The following is an 18,254-nucleotide window of genomic DNA, read 5'->3' as shown; positions in this document are numbered from 1 at the left end:
GACCGCCTGTAAGAATCACAGAATGGTTTGGGTTGGAAAGGACCTTAAATCTTCCAGTTCCAACCCCTGGCATAGGCTGGGACACCTTCCACTAGACCACTTTGCTCAAAGACCCATCCAGCCTGGCCTTGAACACTGACAGGGATGGGACATTCACAGCTTCCTGGTTACTCACAGCATCACTTGAACTGATGTGTTAGTAGTTTTGTCTGTGCTGTATCCCTTCACTATTTATGGGATGGGAGGACCTATGATTTGGAAGGGCTCTGTAGCCTCGAGATTTCCCCTTCGAGGTGGCAGCTCCTCAACAAGCACTCTTCCAAAAAGAACAAATGACGCTTGGCTAGAGCTCCAGAAATGAAAATGATGATGGCTTTCTGTTTGTCAGAGGGTGGGGAGAGGAAGGAACCAGAGCTCCTCTGTGGCTAGGCTGTGGTTAGACTTTGCTGTATCTGTTGCCAGGTGCCTGGGTGTAGTATTCTGGCTTCCACTCCTCATGAGTTTGCTTGAAGAAATGAAAGATGTAACGGCAGAGAAGAGAAACAGTCTCTTGCAGATATTGCACATAAGTGTGCCAGCGCTGCCGGTCATGGCCCTGTGCCTCACTGGCCTCCTGCCCCGCATGAGGCCAAGCGATCGCTGAAGAACTGGGTTTGTGTCCAACCTGTAAATAGCAGGGGTATGGGAAGTGAGTGGGGCTTATTCAGAACAAGCTCATGAGAGTCATCAAAGCTCAGCCAAGTCCCATGTACATGTGTGGTGACCTCTTTGGTGATGTTCACGATTGCAAGGAGTGACTGCTTTGTTTGCGCCAAACCGTGTGCCACAGTGAGGCAGCAGCCATCGGAAAGAGATGGAAATGGGTGGGAAAAATGTTAAACCGGGTTCAAGGAAGTCACTGAAATAAACTGAAATGTGTTTATGGGGAAGATTGGACCAAAGATGAGCAATGTGCTTAGAGAGACCTGCCTATAGATTGTCCCTACCTCTCCAGGTAGGTCCTCCCTTCAGCATACACTGCTGGATGTGTACTCAGCAGTGCTCTTTGCTTGTGCTGCTCTGTCTGCTCTGGACTTGTCTCCGTTTGTCTCTGTTTGCTCTGGCTGTAGACATGCCTGGTTGCACCCGTGTTCCCTTGCGTGTACATGCATCTTTGGGCTTTACATTTGCCTGTTCAGAGCATGTTGGCTTTGTCCTGGCTTGAAGGGGAGTTCTTCATTGCTCTGGGGTTATCACCACTTTAAAATATTGGGTGGTTATGTGGATTAGCCCATTCAAACATTTAGAGAAATGCAGTGTTCAGGTGAAGGCAATTGAAATGCCATCTGCCCAGGTGCCTAAGACATGACAGATGTTTTGGATCCATCAGTTGCCTTGGATCCATAGTTGCTTTCTATGGTATGGCCATTGCACACACAACTCTGCTGAATGCAGCCATGGGGGTTTTACAGCAAGGGCGCCTTTTTAATTCCAGTGTCAGAGGCGAGCAAAAGCTGGGTGATAAATGGTGATGGTCCCTGGTGGTGGTGGTGGAGAGGGTAGTGGTGCCTCCTCTGTTAGCAGCATGGTGGTGGCAGCTCTCCCAGGCTGTTTCCATGGCCCGCAATAAAAAAAGGATGACTTGGGTTGTTCTCTGGTATTTGCAAGCTCAGGGCAGCTTTAGCGTCACACCAGTGTGGCTGTAACCAGCCTTGCATGGGAAGCGTGAAGTGTGTGAGTTAAAGCACTGTCCCTGCTGAGCTCAGCCATTTTACTTGGGATTGGTGGGGTCTGGAGGGCTTTGAGCATCATGTCTAGCCTTGGCATGGAGATGAGCATGGTAGGAAAAGGTCCACATCCTTCGGTGGCAGGGGAAACCCAGGATGAAAGGTGGAGCTGGGCTTTTTGGTCTATGCACCCTGGTGGGCATCTTCCCATCCCAGTGGATGCTCCAGCACTGTTACTGCTCTTCAGAGTAACTTACAGGGCTTCTGGAAATATGGAAGTAGTAGGACTGTAAGCTTATTACAAGCATTAACATTTTCTTTAGTTTGAGCAGTAATACTTGGCAATGTGCAGCCACAACTTGTCATGTAATGGTTTTAATCTTATTTTTCAAGAACAGAGGGAGCAATGGTTTTCTAACTGACTGGAGCCAAATCTGTGCTTACGTCTGTGTCTCTTCCATATCTCTCTGGGGTTTTGTTTGCCCAATATTGTAGTAGTTGTGGAGAACATATGGGCTTAAATTCATTTAATAGTTGCAAGAAAATGAGTTTAAGGTTCTTATAGTATTAAGGTAGACGTTTCCAAATTTATTTTTAATGGAACATTTGTTCTCCAAAGATTATTATGCTCCATTAAGTCCTCTGCTGCCTGGTGTGTTCTCGTGCCCTGGGTTATTATTGCCAAGGGATATAAACATGTTTATGGGGCCACTTTATTGAACGATGAGATTAAATATACTAAACTGTATATTTACAGTTTAGTATATCACTGTAGTGATAGGACAAGGGGTAATGGGTTCAAACTTAAACAGGGGAAGTTTAGATTGGATATAAGGAGGAAATTCTTTCCTGTTAGGGTGGTGAGGCACTGGAATGGGTTGCCCAAGGAGGTTGTGAATGCTCCATCCCTGGCAGTGTTCAAGGCCAGCTTGGACGAGGCCTTGGGTGAGATGGTTTAGAGAGAGGTGTCCCTGCCCATGGCAGGGGGGGTTGGAGCTTGATGATCTTAAGGTCCTTTCCAACCCTAACTATTCTATGATTCTATGAAACTTGACAATGTCGGTAGGAGCATGAGCACACTGTCATAAATCTTGTGCAAGAACGGTAGGGCATAAATATCGTGCCACTGCATAAAACTGGTACAAGTCAGGTTGCGACCAGCTGAAAACTCTTCTCACCAGTACAGCAGCTGTAAATACTGGGATTTATCAGCATGGAATACATAGATAGGAACAGGTAGTGTATGGGCTTTTCCTTTCCTGGGAGGACTAGGTGCGCCATGCAGGCATCATAAACCAGCAAATTATGTTTGAATGCTTCTGTATGATTGACACACACGCGGCTCTAATGCTTCGTCTCATTGCAGGGCAGCACAGGGGGACTCAACCCCGCTTATCTCGTGTGTGTGTGTGTGTGTGTATGTATGTATATGTGTATATATATAATAGCATTATCTGTATGTCTGTATGCATATATGTATATATATCAGTATATATTACTTAAGCCAGGAAAACACAGTCCCTGAGTATGAGAGTAGAAAAAGCTGTGCAAGATTTATGCACTACAACTTATGCATTATATACAGAGGTATCTCACTGCATTAACTGCTACCTATCTATATAGTAATCCTGTATAGTAAGTAGTACTAGACCTGCTCATCCTTCTGCATTGCTCTCACTACCTGGGTACACAAGCCTTGCAAAGCTTTTTCTATCCTTGTATTCAGGGTTTTATTTTGTTCCCTTGGGTGGTTAAGTGATAAAATCAAGTGTCAGCTGCATAAACCTGGCATTTTGCTGCTTTTATGTCAACAGCAGTTGAATTTGCTGGTTTAAAGGATCCAGTTCAAAGCCTCAATTGGCTTTTGGGCTTCTTGCTGACACAAGTGTCATACCCAAAGGTGCAGGGCTTGGCTGCTGGCATTATTTGTGCTGTCTGTCCTACTTGAGCAGGACTGATGGCTAACACAGATGCAAAAGCATCAAGTTGAGAGGAATTTGGAGCCTGGAAGCCCACAACCTTGAACTGAGGATTGTTAGTCTTCATCTGAGTAATGGGAAGAGTTAACAAGACCAGGCTTAATTCCTGCTACATAGAGATATGTAAAAAATATATATCATATATCTGTGTGTATATATGTATATACAAACATCCATGTATAAAGAAGGCAATACAAAGTATACAGCCTGGTACATATTTATATATACATATATTAAGATATATCAATATATCTGCATCAGTTTGTATAGCTTATATATATATATCTGTATGTATCTCTCTATCTGGCTGTATGAGGGCTGTGACCTGACGGTTTGATCTAATTTGGTCTAGAAACTGTTAAATTTTAGGCCATTGGGAAAGGCCCTGGCTCTGATATTCTTCATAAGCAGCTACTTTTGCTGACACAACTGTGGTGCCTGAGGAGGTAAAGAGAAATAGTCCCTGTAGTGATGGAAGTGGTGCTGGCTTACGAAGAAAGCTGAGGTGTGGTTACTTCTCTGGAAAAAGTGAGTTTCTCTTTGCAGCTCGCCTACACCCAACCCTTCATGTGGTTGCTGGAAACAAGGTGTTGCTCAGTTTGATAGAACAGGGTTAATTAGCTATTATGGAGGAGCTATGGCTTTATTTGAAGTTTTAACTCCTGACCTCTTAGTAGGTTCAAGAATAAGCATGCTGTTTGCATTGCCCTGAAGCTATGGGGAGGAAACCCTCATGTCTCAAGGGCTTTTCTGGGGGAAACCCTGCTTTTGCTGTTCAGATCCCCTACCAGACCTTCCATTCACCCAGTGCTTCTGTCCCATAACTGAGTCATCCCACCAGTCTGCACTGGAAACAGCTCTAAATGCGATCATAGCTGCTCTGGGTGCTCTGTTATGGAAATACTCATTTCTATAGAGATGCTTTGATGACTCACCTGTTAATCCAGCTCCCGTTCAAACTGGTGGCTGCAGTGCGGGTGTATGGGCAAGCACATTGCCATATCCCCTCTTCCTGCAGCCATGTGGTGGCTGATTACAAGGGGTTTTCCTGTGCCCAAGAGTGCAGGGAATTAATGTGGTTAATTTTAGTGTGTATTTGCCTTGATTGGAGTGACCTATGGGTCTGTCACCCTTTACATGAATAGCAGGTGTTGAGGACATTGCAGGTGCCTGTCTGCAGTGCTCCTTGCAGCCTGGACTCATGAACAGTCTTAAAAATAGTGATGATACGAAAATCTCCAAACAAAGACCAACCAAAGAAAAACAAAGCAGGGATGGGATGGGGAGAAGCTTTGCTAAAGCTTAGGTCTGCAATGCCAGGAGGCTGCAGACCCCTGTGCCTCACCTGTAGCTCTTCTGCCCCGCAGGCATTGACATCCTGAAGCTGGTGGCAGCCCAGGTGGGAAGTCAGTGGAAGGACATCTACCAGTTCCTGTGCAATGCCAGCGAGCGTGAGGTGGCAGCTTTCTCCAATGGCTACGCGGCTGACCATGAGCGCGCCTACGCCGCCTTGCAGCACTGGACCATCCGCGGCCCCGAGGCCAGCCTGGCCCAGCTCATCAGTGCCCTCCGCCAGCACCGGCGCAATGATGTGGTGGAGAAGATCCGAGGCTTGATGGAGGACACCACGCCGGTAACGATGGGCTGGGTTTTGTGTGCTCTTGTCTGATGCAGTGCGTGTCTTGTCTGGCTGTGGCGAGCATGAGACCGGACTGCATCATCAAGCTTAGCTCATAGCCAAATAGCTGGACACCATCTCCCCCTGGAGCTCCTCAGGGGCTTAGAATTAAGCTTTATATTACTTTTGAGTTTTGCCAAAGTTTGCTCAAAACCTTGTCAAAGTTTTGACAAACTCTTGATTCCCAGTGTTGTGGTCTGCATGTGGTTTCGAAGGTCACCAGGAGAGTCTGTTACTTGAGCCCTTATACTGGGGATGAACAACCTTAGGTACTGGCCATTGCCCTGTCTGGAAGGTCCTGGATGGATTGCTGTGCTAAAGCAGTATGTGGGATGTAAAAGCGTGGAAGCACCCCGGGGCGCAGACTCAGCATGGTGGCACATTGTGTTTCTGCAAGGTTTTGCTTGCTGCAACCTGTTTGCCTCCTCCCTCAACTGGCTCCTGCACTGTGGATGCGAGTGGTGATGGAATGGCCCTGGGAGGGATAGAGAAAGCTGTGGGAAGCAGCTTGTGCAGAGAAGGTTGAATCCCTGGAGCCTCATGCCAGTGGCTGAGCTGCACCACAGCATCCAGATTGTGAGCAGATAGGGCAGCCGACTGCTCAATGCCGGGAGCAGGCAGGGAGATTGATTTTGGGTTCTTTCTAATCTGCTGGTTGGAAAGCCTTTAATTAGTGTGAATTCCAGTCTGACTCAGTGACTTGTCTGTCCAAATGCAGACAAATCAAGGCAGTTTCTCTCTGTACCAAACTGGTTTGATCCGAGTGAGCAGGTTGACCCATTGTTGGTGGCACTTCTTGCTATGGAGGAAGTGTGGACTCTCATAAGCAATACACATGCGTGCTCCCTATGGCTAAGGGCATGATGCCCTTGGGGTAATCAAAGCCAGCAGTGAGCATCTAATGTGTGTCAGTGTGTCCTAGATGAGCTCAGGAGGTATGCACAGGTGGCTATGCTGTCTGTGATGCTTTTGGCCCTGCTTGGCATCCCTGGGAGCAAAAAGGGGTTTCCCCATCAGTCCCAGTGTTCCTGTGTCCATAAGAAAGGAACAACACCCCCAACTCATAAGTAAAAATTGTGTTATTAAAAGATGCAGCTCTTGGACAGCAGATACCTAAACCCAGCCAGCCTCTCTTCACCATCCCATCTGCTGTCACATTCTTGCCCAAATCATTTATCTGGCGCCTGACTTAAGCCTGCAAAACCTGCGGAGGCAAAGCTGCACTCTCCTGTCTGTCCCATTCCCTCAGGCAGCCATTTGAGCTCCGAAATCCAAATATTTACAACCCCTGATAGGAATAAGGGAATTAATGGGAGTCTCTGGAGCGTTACGGTACATTGCAGGAACATTTTCCCTCAGGTGGGGAGCAGCTCCACTGAAGACTCGCCAGCTCGTTTAGCTGTGGGAGATTATGCTGGTTTTGCTTCGCGCTAAATGAATTTAGGTTAAAACGAGATTAGCCTTCTGAATCGCTTTGCTAGGGTTTGTTTTCTGCAGCGAGCACAGCAGCTGTAGGAAGGTTCCTTGGGGTGCATTTAACTTGCAGGGCTCCTGTCTCAGGTTTGCTCTGGCCATGAATGCTTCTCAGCCTCGAGGTTTGCAGAATCTCTCCCCTTGCAGCCAGGCTTGCTGGGCAGCAGCATGGGAGCCTGGGCACTGTTCATTGGGCACAGGCACACCCCAAATTAGTGCTGACAACAACAAAAATGGGGGGATAGAAGGGCAAAAGAGGTTTTTCACTGCTATCCCAGGGAACCGCAGTTCTCCATTGTGAAGTTAAAACCAGAAAAAGTCAGTGCACTGGGCTACGGGCTTTTTTTGGGGTGCATAACAGCATTGTGCAGATACCAAGGGGTGTCTGTGCTTGCCTGGGCTGGCCTGGAGCGTTGCTGGCACAGCTGGCTGCTTTGGCTACTGTAAGCGTCCTACCGTGAGCAATGCTTTTAAGAGCTTTTTATTTATGGCTCTGCTGGCCTCGGCTGAAATATTCCAGGGAATGGATGGAGGGGAAGCAAACAGCCTTGCTCAGGGCGTTCAGCAGTGCAGCCTCAGCAAAGCTTATGAAAAAGAATAATAAATTAATAAGGGAGATGTTGAAAATGCAGAGGAGGAGGCCGCAGCCCTGAGCCCAGCGAGATTTACGTCTGTAGCTAATTGCATGGTGCAGATAAGTCCATGAATCAGCAAATATGTCACGTTAGGTCTGGTGTGAGGCTAAGCAATGGGGGTTTTGGGGGTGCCAGAGGAGAAGAGGATGTGAAAGCAGCCCCGTGTCCAGGCATGCAGCTGTGGCAATGCCTTTTGGCTCCTTCCCTTCCTCTTTTGCAGGTCAAAACCCTGCAGGTCAAGAGCTTGGCGCAATGTTCCTCAAATTCAGCCCCCAGCAGCTCCTGCCCATCCCCTTTGTTTCCTCTTTTGACAGAGCTGAACTGGGCTGAACAAAGTAATTAGCAGTTAATTTTGTGCTTTGTTAACCTCAAGTGTCAGCAGTGGAGCAAGGGTTTTGCTGGAGTGGGCATCACTGTTTTACTCCTGGTTTGCGCTAAATCATTAGTTGATTTTCAGCAAACCAAGGCTGGGTTTGAACCAGGCTCTGGAGAGTGTACAATAAAAGAAAAAATAGTGATTTATGAAGTAATATAAAACGTAAGCAGTAGAAACACAAAAATATGAACTTTGCAGTTTGAGGTTTCCCTGCTGTGGTAGCCACATCTCCTAGGATTCGTGTTCTGTGTATTTGCAGTACAATGGGCTTGGGAGTATAAAATGAAGCTAGAAGATGGTCAGGTCATAACAGGCTGAACTCAGTAGTGACTTAGCCTGTAGTTGACTTGGGAAACCCTTCATCATGGCTTCATCATCTCTTCATCATGGTTTGAGTTGAAGAAGTGGGTGGGCAAATCCACAGAAAGGAGAGGGCTCTAGAAGCTCTCATTGAGATGCCATCTCCTGCTTGGAGAAGCATTTGGCCCATGAATACCCAGGGCTGTTGGGGAAAAGCTGCTTCCTGTGTGTATGGATGCGTGTTTGTCTTGGTGTCTAAACCCTCCCCAGACCCAGCATTGCCCATCCTGGGTTGCATGAGTCTTGACTTGAGTAGCTCTTCTCTCGGGCTGCTTGTGTTGAGAGATGCTGGCTCCACCACGGAGGTGGTGTTGAGTGCTGTTCCGAAACCTGGCCACTGAGGTGAAGGGCACAGAGAGAACATTTGGGCTTTCCCACCCCAGGGTGCTGAGCACCCCTGTGCCTTTCACATCCCAATGAAGGGCTTGCCTCCTAACTCTGCAGCACCTTCCCACCATCGCTGCATTTCTCTACCACCTCAATGAGACCTCGTGGCCTCAACAGTGGTGTTTCACCTTCCGAGGTCTGGTCTGCCCTGAAGGTGGACCACCAAACACCATAAGCCCCATGAAGCTGCTCATCCAAACAGGTCCTCCTTGTGACTGTTGGGACTATATCGAGAACAGCATTGCAGGGCTGCCACCCAGCCCACCCTGCTTCATGTGCTGGGGTTCCTCCTCCTGCATCCCTTATGGAGGCATAACAGATCTGGGAATAGGGCTGGTGTCAGCCGGGTGTCATCTTTTGGCAGGGAATCCGGGAAACAGCCGCTTCAGTGCTAAATCTGTCCCGCCACATCCCGGGAGGATGCACAGCCACCCTCTGTAGCAGTAAACCTGCCACCAGCTTTTATTACTGCCTGGTTGCTGCAGGAAGTATTGCCCAAGGGAGGGTGTTTTTAATACCTCCAACTGTTCCTTTCTCACATTAGCACAGCAGCTGCAGTTGCTGTTGACCAAGTTGATCTTTTATTGCCGTACAGTAAAACAAAGCAGAAAATGGGACCTACCAGTTCAAACAGAGCTGTTGGGACCAACTGTGTAAAGAAAACAAAGCCAAGCCTATGTCATTTTCTGCCCCCTTTTCAACCTTCAGGCACCCTGAGCTGCTTAGAGCATCCTCCCAGATGCACTGGGATCCAAGAGGACGTAAATGATAGAGCCGCAATCTAAAGCTACACAGGAGCATTTAGGATGCTGGGGTTTGTTTTGGCATTGCAAACCTCTTGCTGCAGTGCTCAGAAAAACCCAAAATCAAATTGGCAGGGTGCCCTGGCTGGTCGCAGGAGGCTTCTGATGCGTCAAAGCTGCCGTGGCGCCTTCAGTTTTCATGCTGGACCATCCATCTAACAGTTTCCCATGTGTCTGTCTCTGCAGGTGCAAATGCAGCCTCAGTGGCAAGCGCAGGAACCCTGCAATGATGATGGAAAGGTGAGCAATCTGGTGGCTCTGGAAAGGCAAAAAGGGCTGTGGAGGGTGGTTTTGATGTCTTTTCTTGTTTTCTTTTTTCCCCGGCCAGAGCTGGGTTTCAGTCGAGCACCGCTGGTCTTAAAAATAGGAATGGCCAAGGTGGCTTCAAGCAAATGAGTCATGGGCTATGAATAGTGTATTTTCACACCTATTCCACAGGCTTCACCTCGCAGCAACCTCTTGCTTTCCCTGGCTTCCCAAAACCCTCATTCCCACTTGCTTTCTTCCTGCGGTTTAAATATTAACACGCATCCAAGCATCCTGTTTGCTTTGCCTCAAGCTCGCTACCGTTCAGCTATTTGGAAAGCTGTGGGCTCCCGGGACGCCTACAGTCAAATAACCTCGGGTGATTTTTTCTTTTCTCCTAGTGCTCTTTAGCAGCTGTTTAATTAAACTCCAGATGACTCACTTCTGGGAAGGGCTTTTCCCCTCTGCTGGGAAGGCAGAGCCGGGGCAGGTGGCTGCTCCCTGCCCTCCCTGTAATTGCTCCTCAGCTGTTGGGCCCCTTTTTGGAAAGGAGGTGTGTTTGCGGCTGGATTTTAGATGAGTTTGCATGAGGAGAAACTCACCCCTGAAGCCTGGCTGTTATTTTTAAAGGTGAAATCAGAGTGTGTTGCAATTTAGAAAGTGGCCAGCCACTCTTCTGCTGCTTCCTTTGCTTTTCCCCCATTAATGGCAACGAGCTGATTCCCATCGGTGAGCCCTGCTGGAAAGGGAGTTTCAGGAGAGAAGGCAGATTCTGTTATTTAAAAATTGAAGCTGACTTTTATTTTTAATATGCCTATTGTGTAATATGCTGAGCTAGAACAAATCCCCCCCTGTTTTCTTTCAATGGGGGGAGAGGAAAAAAAAGCACCCTTTCATACTACCAGAAACAGGCTTCAATGTTAATTTAATGTGAACTAACGGGCGTCTCAGCAGACATGTGATTTGTGGGTGGCGAATTCCTTGACATGGATGAGGAATGTGCCAGCACATCCATGCCGATGCGGAGGTGGCTCAGCAGCTCCCTTGCCCATACACATTAATCCAAATTTCACATTTTAATCCCTGGGTAGTAAGCAAGGCATGTTAGCTGAAATAGCCTGGTCTTGCCTCTGTAAAAGGAGGAAACAGTTTGGGAGAATGGGTTGCATATGGACAGGGGTTGCAAATCTGTTCTCTTGCATGTCAAACAGGGAGGCAGGCTTTGGGAAGAAGTTAAATATTAGGTGGTCCTTAAAGCAACCTGCTTGGGGGGACCTGGTGACATGCAGAGGTGCCCAAACTGCCAGCCAGGGATGTGGGATGCTGCCCCAAGCCTCTCATCACTGCAGGGAACGGCAACTGGAAAAGCTTTGCCTGAGATTTGCACCCTGAGGGATGCAGAGGCAGAGGAGGGTAGATAATGTTGGCTGCTGCCATGCAGGTAGGAAGGAGATGCAAGAAGGAAGATGAAGAGCACTGTCAAATTAGGAAGCAGGTTCACACCAGCAGCCATGTGTGCAGCATGTCCCAGCAGTGCTTGCTGCTGCTGGTGTCTTTGGGACTGTGGAGCCAAACGCTTGCCTGCGGCTCACATCAGGGTATCATAAAGCAAAGGCACTTGGGTGACACTGGGGTCAGTGCCAGCCCTTGCTTGTCCTTCTGGCCCGGAACTTGGAGTCTGGTGGGGTGGATTTGTCCATCACACTTTAATGGGGTACTCGTGGGAGCAAGGGTGAGACTGGGCAAACAAATCATTAACTTGCAGCGTGACCAGTGTAGCTGGTCATGGGAGCGTGCTGCAGTGGAGGTCCCTGGGGGTCTCACAGTTCTCACCCTGTAGTCTTGGCACTGGTTGGAGGCATGGAATCAGGCTGTGCCTTGCTTTTAGCAAACAACAGCTGTGGAGCAGGATATCTGGGGGAGCTTGCCTGCTTGGGCATCATCACCTGGTGCCCCAAGAGCCGAGAGTGAGAATGATAGACAAGTTAAAATGCTCTGCTCTGGTTCCATGTGCCAAGCTGGTGCTGCAGTTGCTCCTAACGAAGAGCATGGGTTGTGTTGCCCTTCCTGTCTGCAGAGCACTGACGTGCCAGATGCCATCACCCATGTCCCCTTGGGTCACCTGCAGTGCCTGTCTGCGTCAGCATGACCCCTGGGAGGATGAAGCCACTGAACATGGGGACCTTTTGCCAAGGATGGGCTGGGGTGTGTTGAAAGCCGGGATGCAGAGGAATTTGAATGCAAGCCCATCGCGTAGCATCCCCTCAGTTAATTTTCCTTCTCTTTCTTCTCCCCAAAGCTGGAAGCTGACAGACTGGCGCTGCCGGTGAGCCCCAGCCCGGTGAGCCACGCGCCCAGCCCCAGCCCCAAGCCTCCTGAGGCAGCTGTGCTCACCGTGGAGCCCTCTCCTTCAGAGAAGAAATGCTTCTTCGTTGATGAAGCAGAGCCTCTCCTGCGGTGCGACTCAACCTCCAGCGGCTCCTCTGCGCTCAGCCGGACAGGCTCTTTTATTACCAAAGGTACCAAAATCAGCCCGGGGGAAGTGGGAAGACCAAAGGATTGCCATGGCATGTCACATATGTTTAGTACATGCAGTAGAGCTGCCCAACGTGGTATCATTGAAGTAAACAACTGGGAAAACTGGCTCTCCAGGATACATTCATCACATTCTTGTTCCAGACTAGAATAGCCTGTTAGCAAAGACAATACAGATTTGAGAGGGGAAAACACCTTTAAAGGCTTTTAACTCTTTGTGCTGACAGAAAAGTTGTAGCATCCATGGATGTCTGGGGGGGTTCTCCTCGCTTTTGGCTGTTGCATTGCCCTGTGTATAACTGCATGAGATGAAACCAGAAAAATATCATTTCAAGATTGAATTAGTATTTTTTGCCCTTGGTCCTGCTTGCTGCAGCATGTGACTTGAGATGTAAGTCACGATTAGTCACCCCCCCTTCTTGAGGGGGTTTAATTTACTGCATTTAACCTGCTGCGTTTAATCTTCTTTAACTTCTGATGAAGGTGAAACACTGAGCTAAGTCAGTCTACCCAGTGTACACGTGGGTGCGGAAATGAAGCTGACCCAACAAAAACTACTTAAAAGAGCAGAATTCAGCTTTCTTTGGCTCCCCTTCTGCCTTCACTTTTCCGTATTGGCCATTCAGCATTTATAAGCGCTGTGTTTGCTCTAGTGGGATCCTAGATCAGGTGCCTGAGCAGAGTGGCTTCTCCATCTTCTCCCTTCCCTATCACTCCTCACCCTCCATCTTTTCCCTCTGTTCTCCTTGTGACATGTACCTCTTCAGAGTTAGCAATGGGAGATGGGCAAGGAAAGCAAGCCCTGTTTAGCAGATGTTTCTTGAAGGGTTTCTTGACCACCGTCTCTTTTCCTCCTACAGAAAAGAAGGACACTGTCCTGCGCCAGGTGCGCTTGGACCCTTGCGACCTGCAGCCCATCTTTGATGACATGCTGCACATCCTCAACCCTGAGGAGCTCCACGTGATTGAGGAGATCCCACAGGCTGAAGATAAGCTGGACAGGCTATTTGAGATCGCTGGAGTCAAGAGCCAGGAAGCCAGCCAGACCCTCCTGGACTCTGTCTATAGCCACCTTCCTGACTTACTGTAGACTTGCTGGGTCACCATGCACTCTCCAAATATCTGCTAGAGCTAGCTTGGCACTCGTTAAGACGACCGACAATACACAGGCAGGTTTTGTTGTAGAATATATGGCCAGTATTTTCATTGAGGTGTCCTTGGTTTTTGGAGGGGGGGCAGTTTGCCAGCGTTGCACCCCTCCATTGTAACTCTATCGCTCAGTCCAAGTCTTTGCAGCCTCTGCCCCCTTCCCGAGCCTCTCTTCTCCCTGTTCTTATTCCAATCAGATCAGTTGATGCACTTTAAAAAAAGAATAATAATATTGCAGTTAACAAACTAAAAGACCATGAATCTGGTGTAATTTAACACATTGAATCGGGGATTGCTCTATAACCCGCGTCTTCTGTCAAAGCTGTTGCTCGGAGTGACTGTCTCCCACCACCTCCCTTTGCCTCGGAGCGGTAAATGGCAAACACACACACACAAAAAAACCCAGTCGTGGCTGGTTACTGTCTCTTAACACAGCTAAGCTTCCCACCCGAGCTGACTTTTTTTAATGTACTATTGTATCGCTCGTATCCATTGCTGAGGTTTTACTAGCACGGTTATTTATTGTATGGTTTTCACCCGGACAATGCATCGCGCTCCCATAAGCTAAAGCAGAAGTGCTTTAACCACAAAAAAAAGGGTCAGCCCCACCAAGTCTTCGAGGCGATGAAAAGGTCCTTTGCCTTCAGTTGAATGTAAGGAGTTGTCTTGCCTTGCTGCTTGTGGGGATGGAGGGGCCCTGAAGGGAGCCGGTGCTGGACGTGGGGAGGCGAAGGCGGCTGCCAGTGTTTCTGCTCTCCTCGTGGTGTAAGACTTAAACTAAGCTATGCTTTTACACTCATGTCTCTTGTTTTTTATACAGACGTGGCCGATAGGTTCTCCAAAGACCTTACCTGGTCTTAATAGCTCTTCAAATCACACTTCACTTTTTATTAAAAGAGATTGAGGGGTGGGAGGGGGGGAAAGCTGCATCGTAAGAAGTCTGTCTGATATATTTGCAACTCTTAATGCTCCTGTAACAAACAGTCTGTACTACGCTCAGTTTGAAGAAACTGTGGTATGAGGGTGGCATGTGCTGCCCCACGGGAAGGGGTGGGAGCGGGGGAAGAGGGGAATGAACTGAAAAATTGCCTTCCAGTGTACTAATTTATTAATAAATACTAGGTGTTTGTTACTTGACATGATTCCGCTTTAACCTCCTTAACACCTGCCTCTGCTTAGGGACACCAGGGTTGGAGCAGGGGCTGCTCAGGGTGTCCATGGAGGGGTGAAGAGGGAGATTTTGGGGTTTGAAGGTGGTGAGGGGGTTGTCTTCTGTAATTTTGAGGCCAAATGTGACTGCTTTCTGTTGACAACACTGCCTTGAGTCCTCATGGCCTACACTGGAAATGCTTCCCTCCGGGGCAGGTCCCTGCACTGAGCCGGGGTGGGGGCACGTGTTAATTCCCATAGTGGTGAGCAGATCAGATGGCTGATGGGGCTTCCAGGGTTGGTTGTTGCAAGCTCTCAAAGGCTTTGCAGGCGTTTGTGAAGGGGCTGAAGTATTAATTTTCCAGGATGCAGCTGCTGTGCTGAGTCACTCCTAAGTGGAGGTCTTCCAGTCACAGCATTTCTGTTGTCCTGTTACATTACCAGTGTCCTTAACATCTCCACTTCCAAGTAACTCATCCCTTGTTATTCTGTCTACGAATGGAAATGTTAATGGGACAGATGCTTCTGGTTTATAATACTGTCATTTTGTATACTTAGCTCCAGAGTGTTTTCTGTTAACTCGAGTAGTGTGTTTTCCTTCTGGCTGTCGTTGAAAATTGCTGTTACAGTACTATACATAGGTACAGGATTAAAACTTTTCAACACATGGACATACCAAATACAGTGCAAAACAGCAAGAGCCTTTACTGGGATCACTGGGGTGGGCTTTTTCCTTGCTGGCAATGCCAGCTTGCAGCCACTGAAGAGCTCAATGCTTCAACATGCCTTCAGAGCATCATGAAGAAATCGTGAGCGTGGCTCATGTTCCTGGCATACACCAGGTTGCTAAAAGCAGTATTGAGGTGCAGCCCAGCACCACTCTGTTGGCAAGTGGATTTTTTACATCCCTGTATTGGGAGTGGTGGTGGTTGCTGCTGATGTGCCCAGGCAAGAGTTGACAAGGGGAAGGAAGGTGTGTGATCATGGGTTCAATCAATAGCTTAAGGCAAGTGCAAATCATTGGCTTTAAATTATCCTTAACACGCTCTTGGAGTGAGTCCAGCTGGGAAACTGGGGCTTTGTCCTTTATAATGATGGTTCAAGTTCTTCCAGGTACAGCCATGGGTTGCAAGCACCAGAGCCACTGTGCCACCCTACCAGGGCACCACTGCCTTCACCCCCCAGCTCTGCTTCCCATCCTGGCAGCTGCTCGTGCTTTCTGATGGGCTTTGAAGGTAAAGTGAAACAAAATGGTCCTGAGAAGAGGATTTAGCAACCAACAGAAGAAATGAGTCACAGAATGGCTTGGATTGGAAGGGACCTTCAAAGGTCATCTAGTCCAACCCCTGCAATGAGCAGGGTCATCTTCAACTAGAACAGAGTGCCCTTCAGAACCACATCCAGCCTGCCCTTGTGTGTGTCCAGGCATGGTGCATACACCACCTCTCCGGGCAACCTGTGTCAATGCTTCACCACCCTCATTGTAAATTTCTCCCTCGCATCCAGCATCAATCTCCCCTCTTTTAGTATAAAACCATCACCCCTCATCCTATCACAACAGGCCTAGCGAAAAAGTCTCTCCCCATCTTTTTTGCAAGCCTGTTTTTAATACTGAAAGGCCACAACAAGGTCTCCCCAGAGTCTTCTCCATGTTGAACTCCAACCCTCTCGGCCTTTTGCTCATAGGAGAAGTGCTCCATCCCCCTGATCATTTCTGTGGCCCTTCTCTGGACCCTCTCCAACAGGTCCATGTCTTTCCTGTACTGTGGACTCCAGAGCTGGACACAGTGTTCCAGGGAGGGTCTCACTGGAGCAGAGCAGTGGGCCAGAATCACCTCCGTTGCCCTGCTGGCCCCGCAGCAGGCATGATGTGGAGGCTAGGAGATTCTGAGGAGGCATTGGTGGGTCTCTGGGCTGTGTTCAGCTCATCTTGGTGGCAGGCTGTGGGACAGGCCAAACTTTGGCTCCATCCATGCTGTGCACACTTCCAGCATTGCTCCCTCCTGTGCTTGCACCTGGCTCCATCATTTCCTATTTCCAAGCTGTGCCCTCTAAGCAGCCCTTCGCTGTTTGCATATGTGTATGTGTGCAATATGTATATTTGCTAGATACAAATATTGTATATGAATATATGCTACGTTTTTCTATATTATATATTTTAAAATTATTTTTATGTATGTATATATGTGTATAAATATATATATGTATTTCATGCATCTGGGGGTGTGATGGGAAATGCCTGAGAGCAGCTGAGCCACACTGAACCCCACATACAGGTGAGGTATTTCCTGGCAGTGTGGGAGGTGTGAAGAGCCCCATGCCCCCACCCTTCCTCTGAGCCAGCTCTAGGGCCTTGAGAAAACAAATAAGGCAGGTAGGATCCATGGGTTTGTGACCTGGAGGCATAACCCCACAGAGGAGAGAGACAGTTCTTGTCCTCTTGCGTGGCTTATTTGGGGCATCATGGGCAATACACAGACCTTGCACACTGCAGCACTGGTGGAACTGTAGGGGTGAGGTTTTGGGCTAAAAGGTTAGGCTGTGACTATAAAGACCTTTATACATGCATAAATGTGCATTTTGCATTTTATGTAAAGTATGCAGTAAAAATGTACACCAGTGTGCACTGTAGGCAAGAGGTGGGGTGTGAAATGTGTGGCTTTGCTTTGCCCCTTGTCTGGCCTTGCTTGCTCAGTTATGCTTGCTCCTTATGTGCTGTTCTTCATTTAGGGACAGCCGGTACGAGGGGGGATTTAGGTGCTGGGGTCCCAATCTTGGTTGGAACAGCCTGTAAAACAACTGGGGGGACAGAAAAGCAGCCATGCTCCCTTCTTCCGTCTGCTGCGGGTATCTTGTGTCAGAGCAGAGACTGACATTTCTCCTGTAGGTCACACAAGAAAACGTCAGCTGCTCTAGTGCTGCTTGCTGTGGGCATGGATATGAAGTGTGAAGATTGCATCTCCCACCAAGATCACAGTGTTTGCTGGGACAAAACTCTCTGGAGATGCATCCAGCATGGCCTAGCATCTTCAGGACTGGATGGCTCTGCTCTTCCAGGGTCTTTCAATTCCTCCATTGCAAATGAGGTTTGGGATTATTTTTATTATTCTTTTTCTTTATTTGCGCCACGAATTGCAGGTGCTCTGTGCAGAAGAACAAGGCACCTGGTGCACTTTCCTCCTACCCCAGCCTAATTGGAGTCGATCCTAATTGTGAATTAATTGCAACCCTCCAGGCGTGGCTGCTCACATCCTTCCTTGGAAAAGCACCCAAGTGTTCTGGGAGGTTATTCACCCCTCTTACATCAGCTATTGTCTGGCTGAATTGAGACACAGCCTGTGCGTAGGAGGAATCGTCTGTGCAGCCTTTGTGCGAATAACCTGCAGGGAGATGGGTAGCGATGCCTCCCAAGGATGCCCGCAGGCTCGGCGTGGGATGCGGAGTTACCCAGGGGGTCTGTGCCCATCCCGGGGCTGTGGGGCCAAGCTGTGCAGGGTGTGGGAGGGAGGCAGGTTGGCACAGGGATGGCTCACACCAAAATCCTCCTCTGGCATTGCTGGGCCATGAGTTTCAAGTCATGAAAGCTTTGCAGCTGCTTTTTCTTCTCATGGATTTTGCTCCTGTGGGTACTGCGATGGGGAAGTTTCCAGGGCAACTGGTAGGAAATAGGAAGCTGGAGGAGAAATAAGAGGACCCATTGTTTATGTATTTGAGTACACGCCCAGTAGTGGCATCTCAAGGTGTTTATCAAACCAGCCTTTAGACATGGCTGCTCCTT

The 18,254-nt window shown here is 48.5% G+C and overlaps 1 protein-coding gene across 2 annotated transcripts in view; it reads left to right on the top strand.

The window, feature by feature from the left end:
* TNFRSF21 (TNF receptor superfamily member 21) overlaps positions 1-14,464 on the top strand; it is a 32,094-nt gene extending 17,630 nt beyond the window's left edge. The window contains exons 4-7 of one of the 2 annotated variants that reach the window (XM_061372306.1): positions 5,053-5,318; positions 9,584-9,637; positions 11,943-12,162; positions 13,039-14,464. In XM_061372306.1, the coding sequence (XP_061228290.1) occupies positions 5,053-5,318; positions 9,584-9,637; positions 11,943-12,162; positions 13,039-13,268 (770 nt within the window). In that variant the 3' untranslated portion in view covers positions 13,269-14,464. The remainder of the gene's footprint in view (positions 1-5,052; positions 5,319-9,583; positions 9,638-11,942; positions 12,163-13,038) is intronic. The other variant, XM_061372307.1, reaches the window with a different exon arrangement.
* Positions 14,465-18,254: the final 3,790 nt, after the last annotated feature.

The sequence above is a fragment of the Neopsephotus bourkii genome, unplaced genomic scaffold, assembly GCF_033783945.1.
Source record: "Neopsephotus bourkii isolate Nb327-2 ecotype Australia unplaced genomic scaffold, CSIRO-AGI_Nbou_v1 NB_1600, whole genome shotgun sequence".
In the NCBI taxonomy this organism is placed as follows: domain Eukaryota; kingdom Metazoa; phylum Chordata; class Aves; order Psittaciformes; family Psittacidae; genus Neopsephotus; species Neopsephotus bourkii.
Note: the sequence above shows the minus strand (reverse complement) of the source record. Positions and strands in the feature narration are given on the sequence as shown.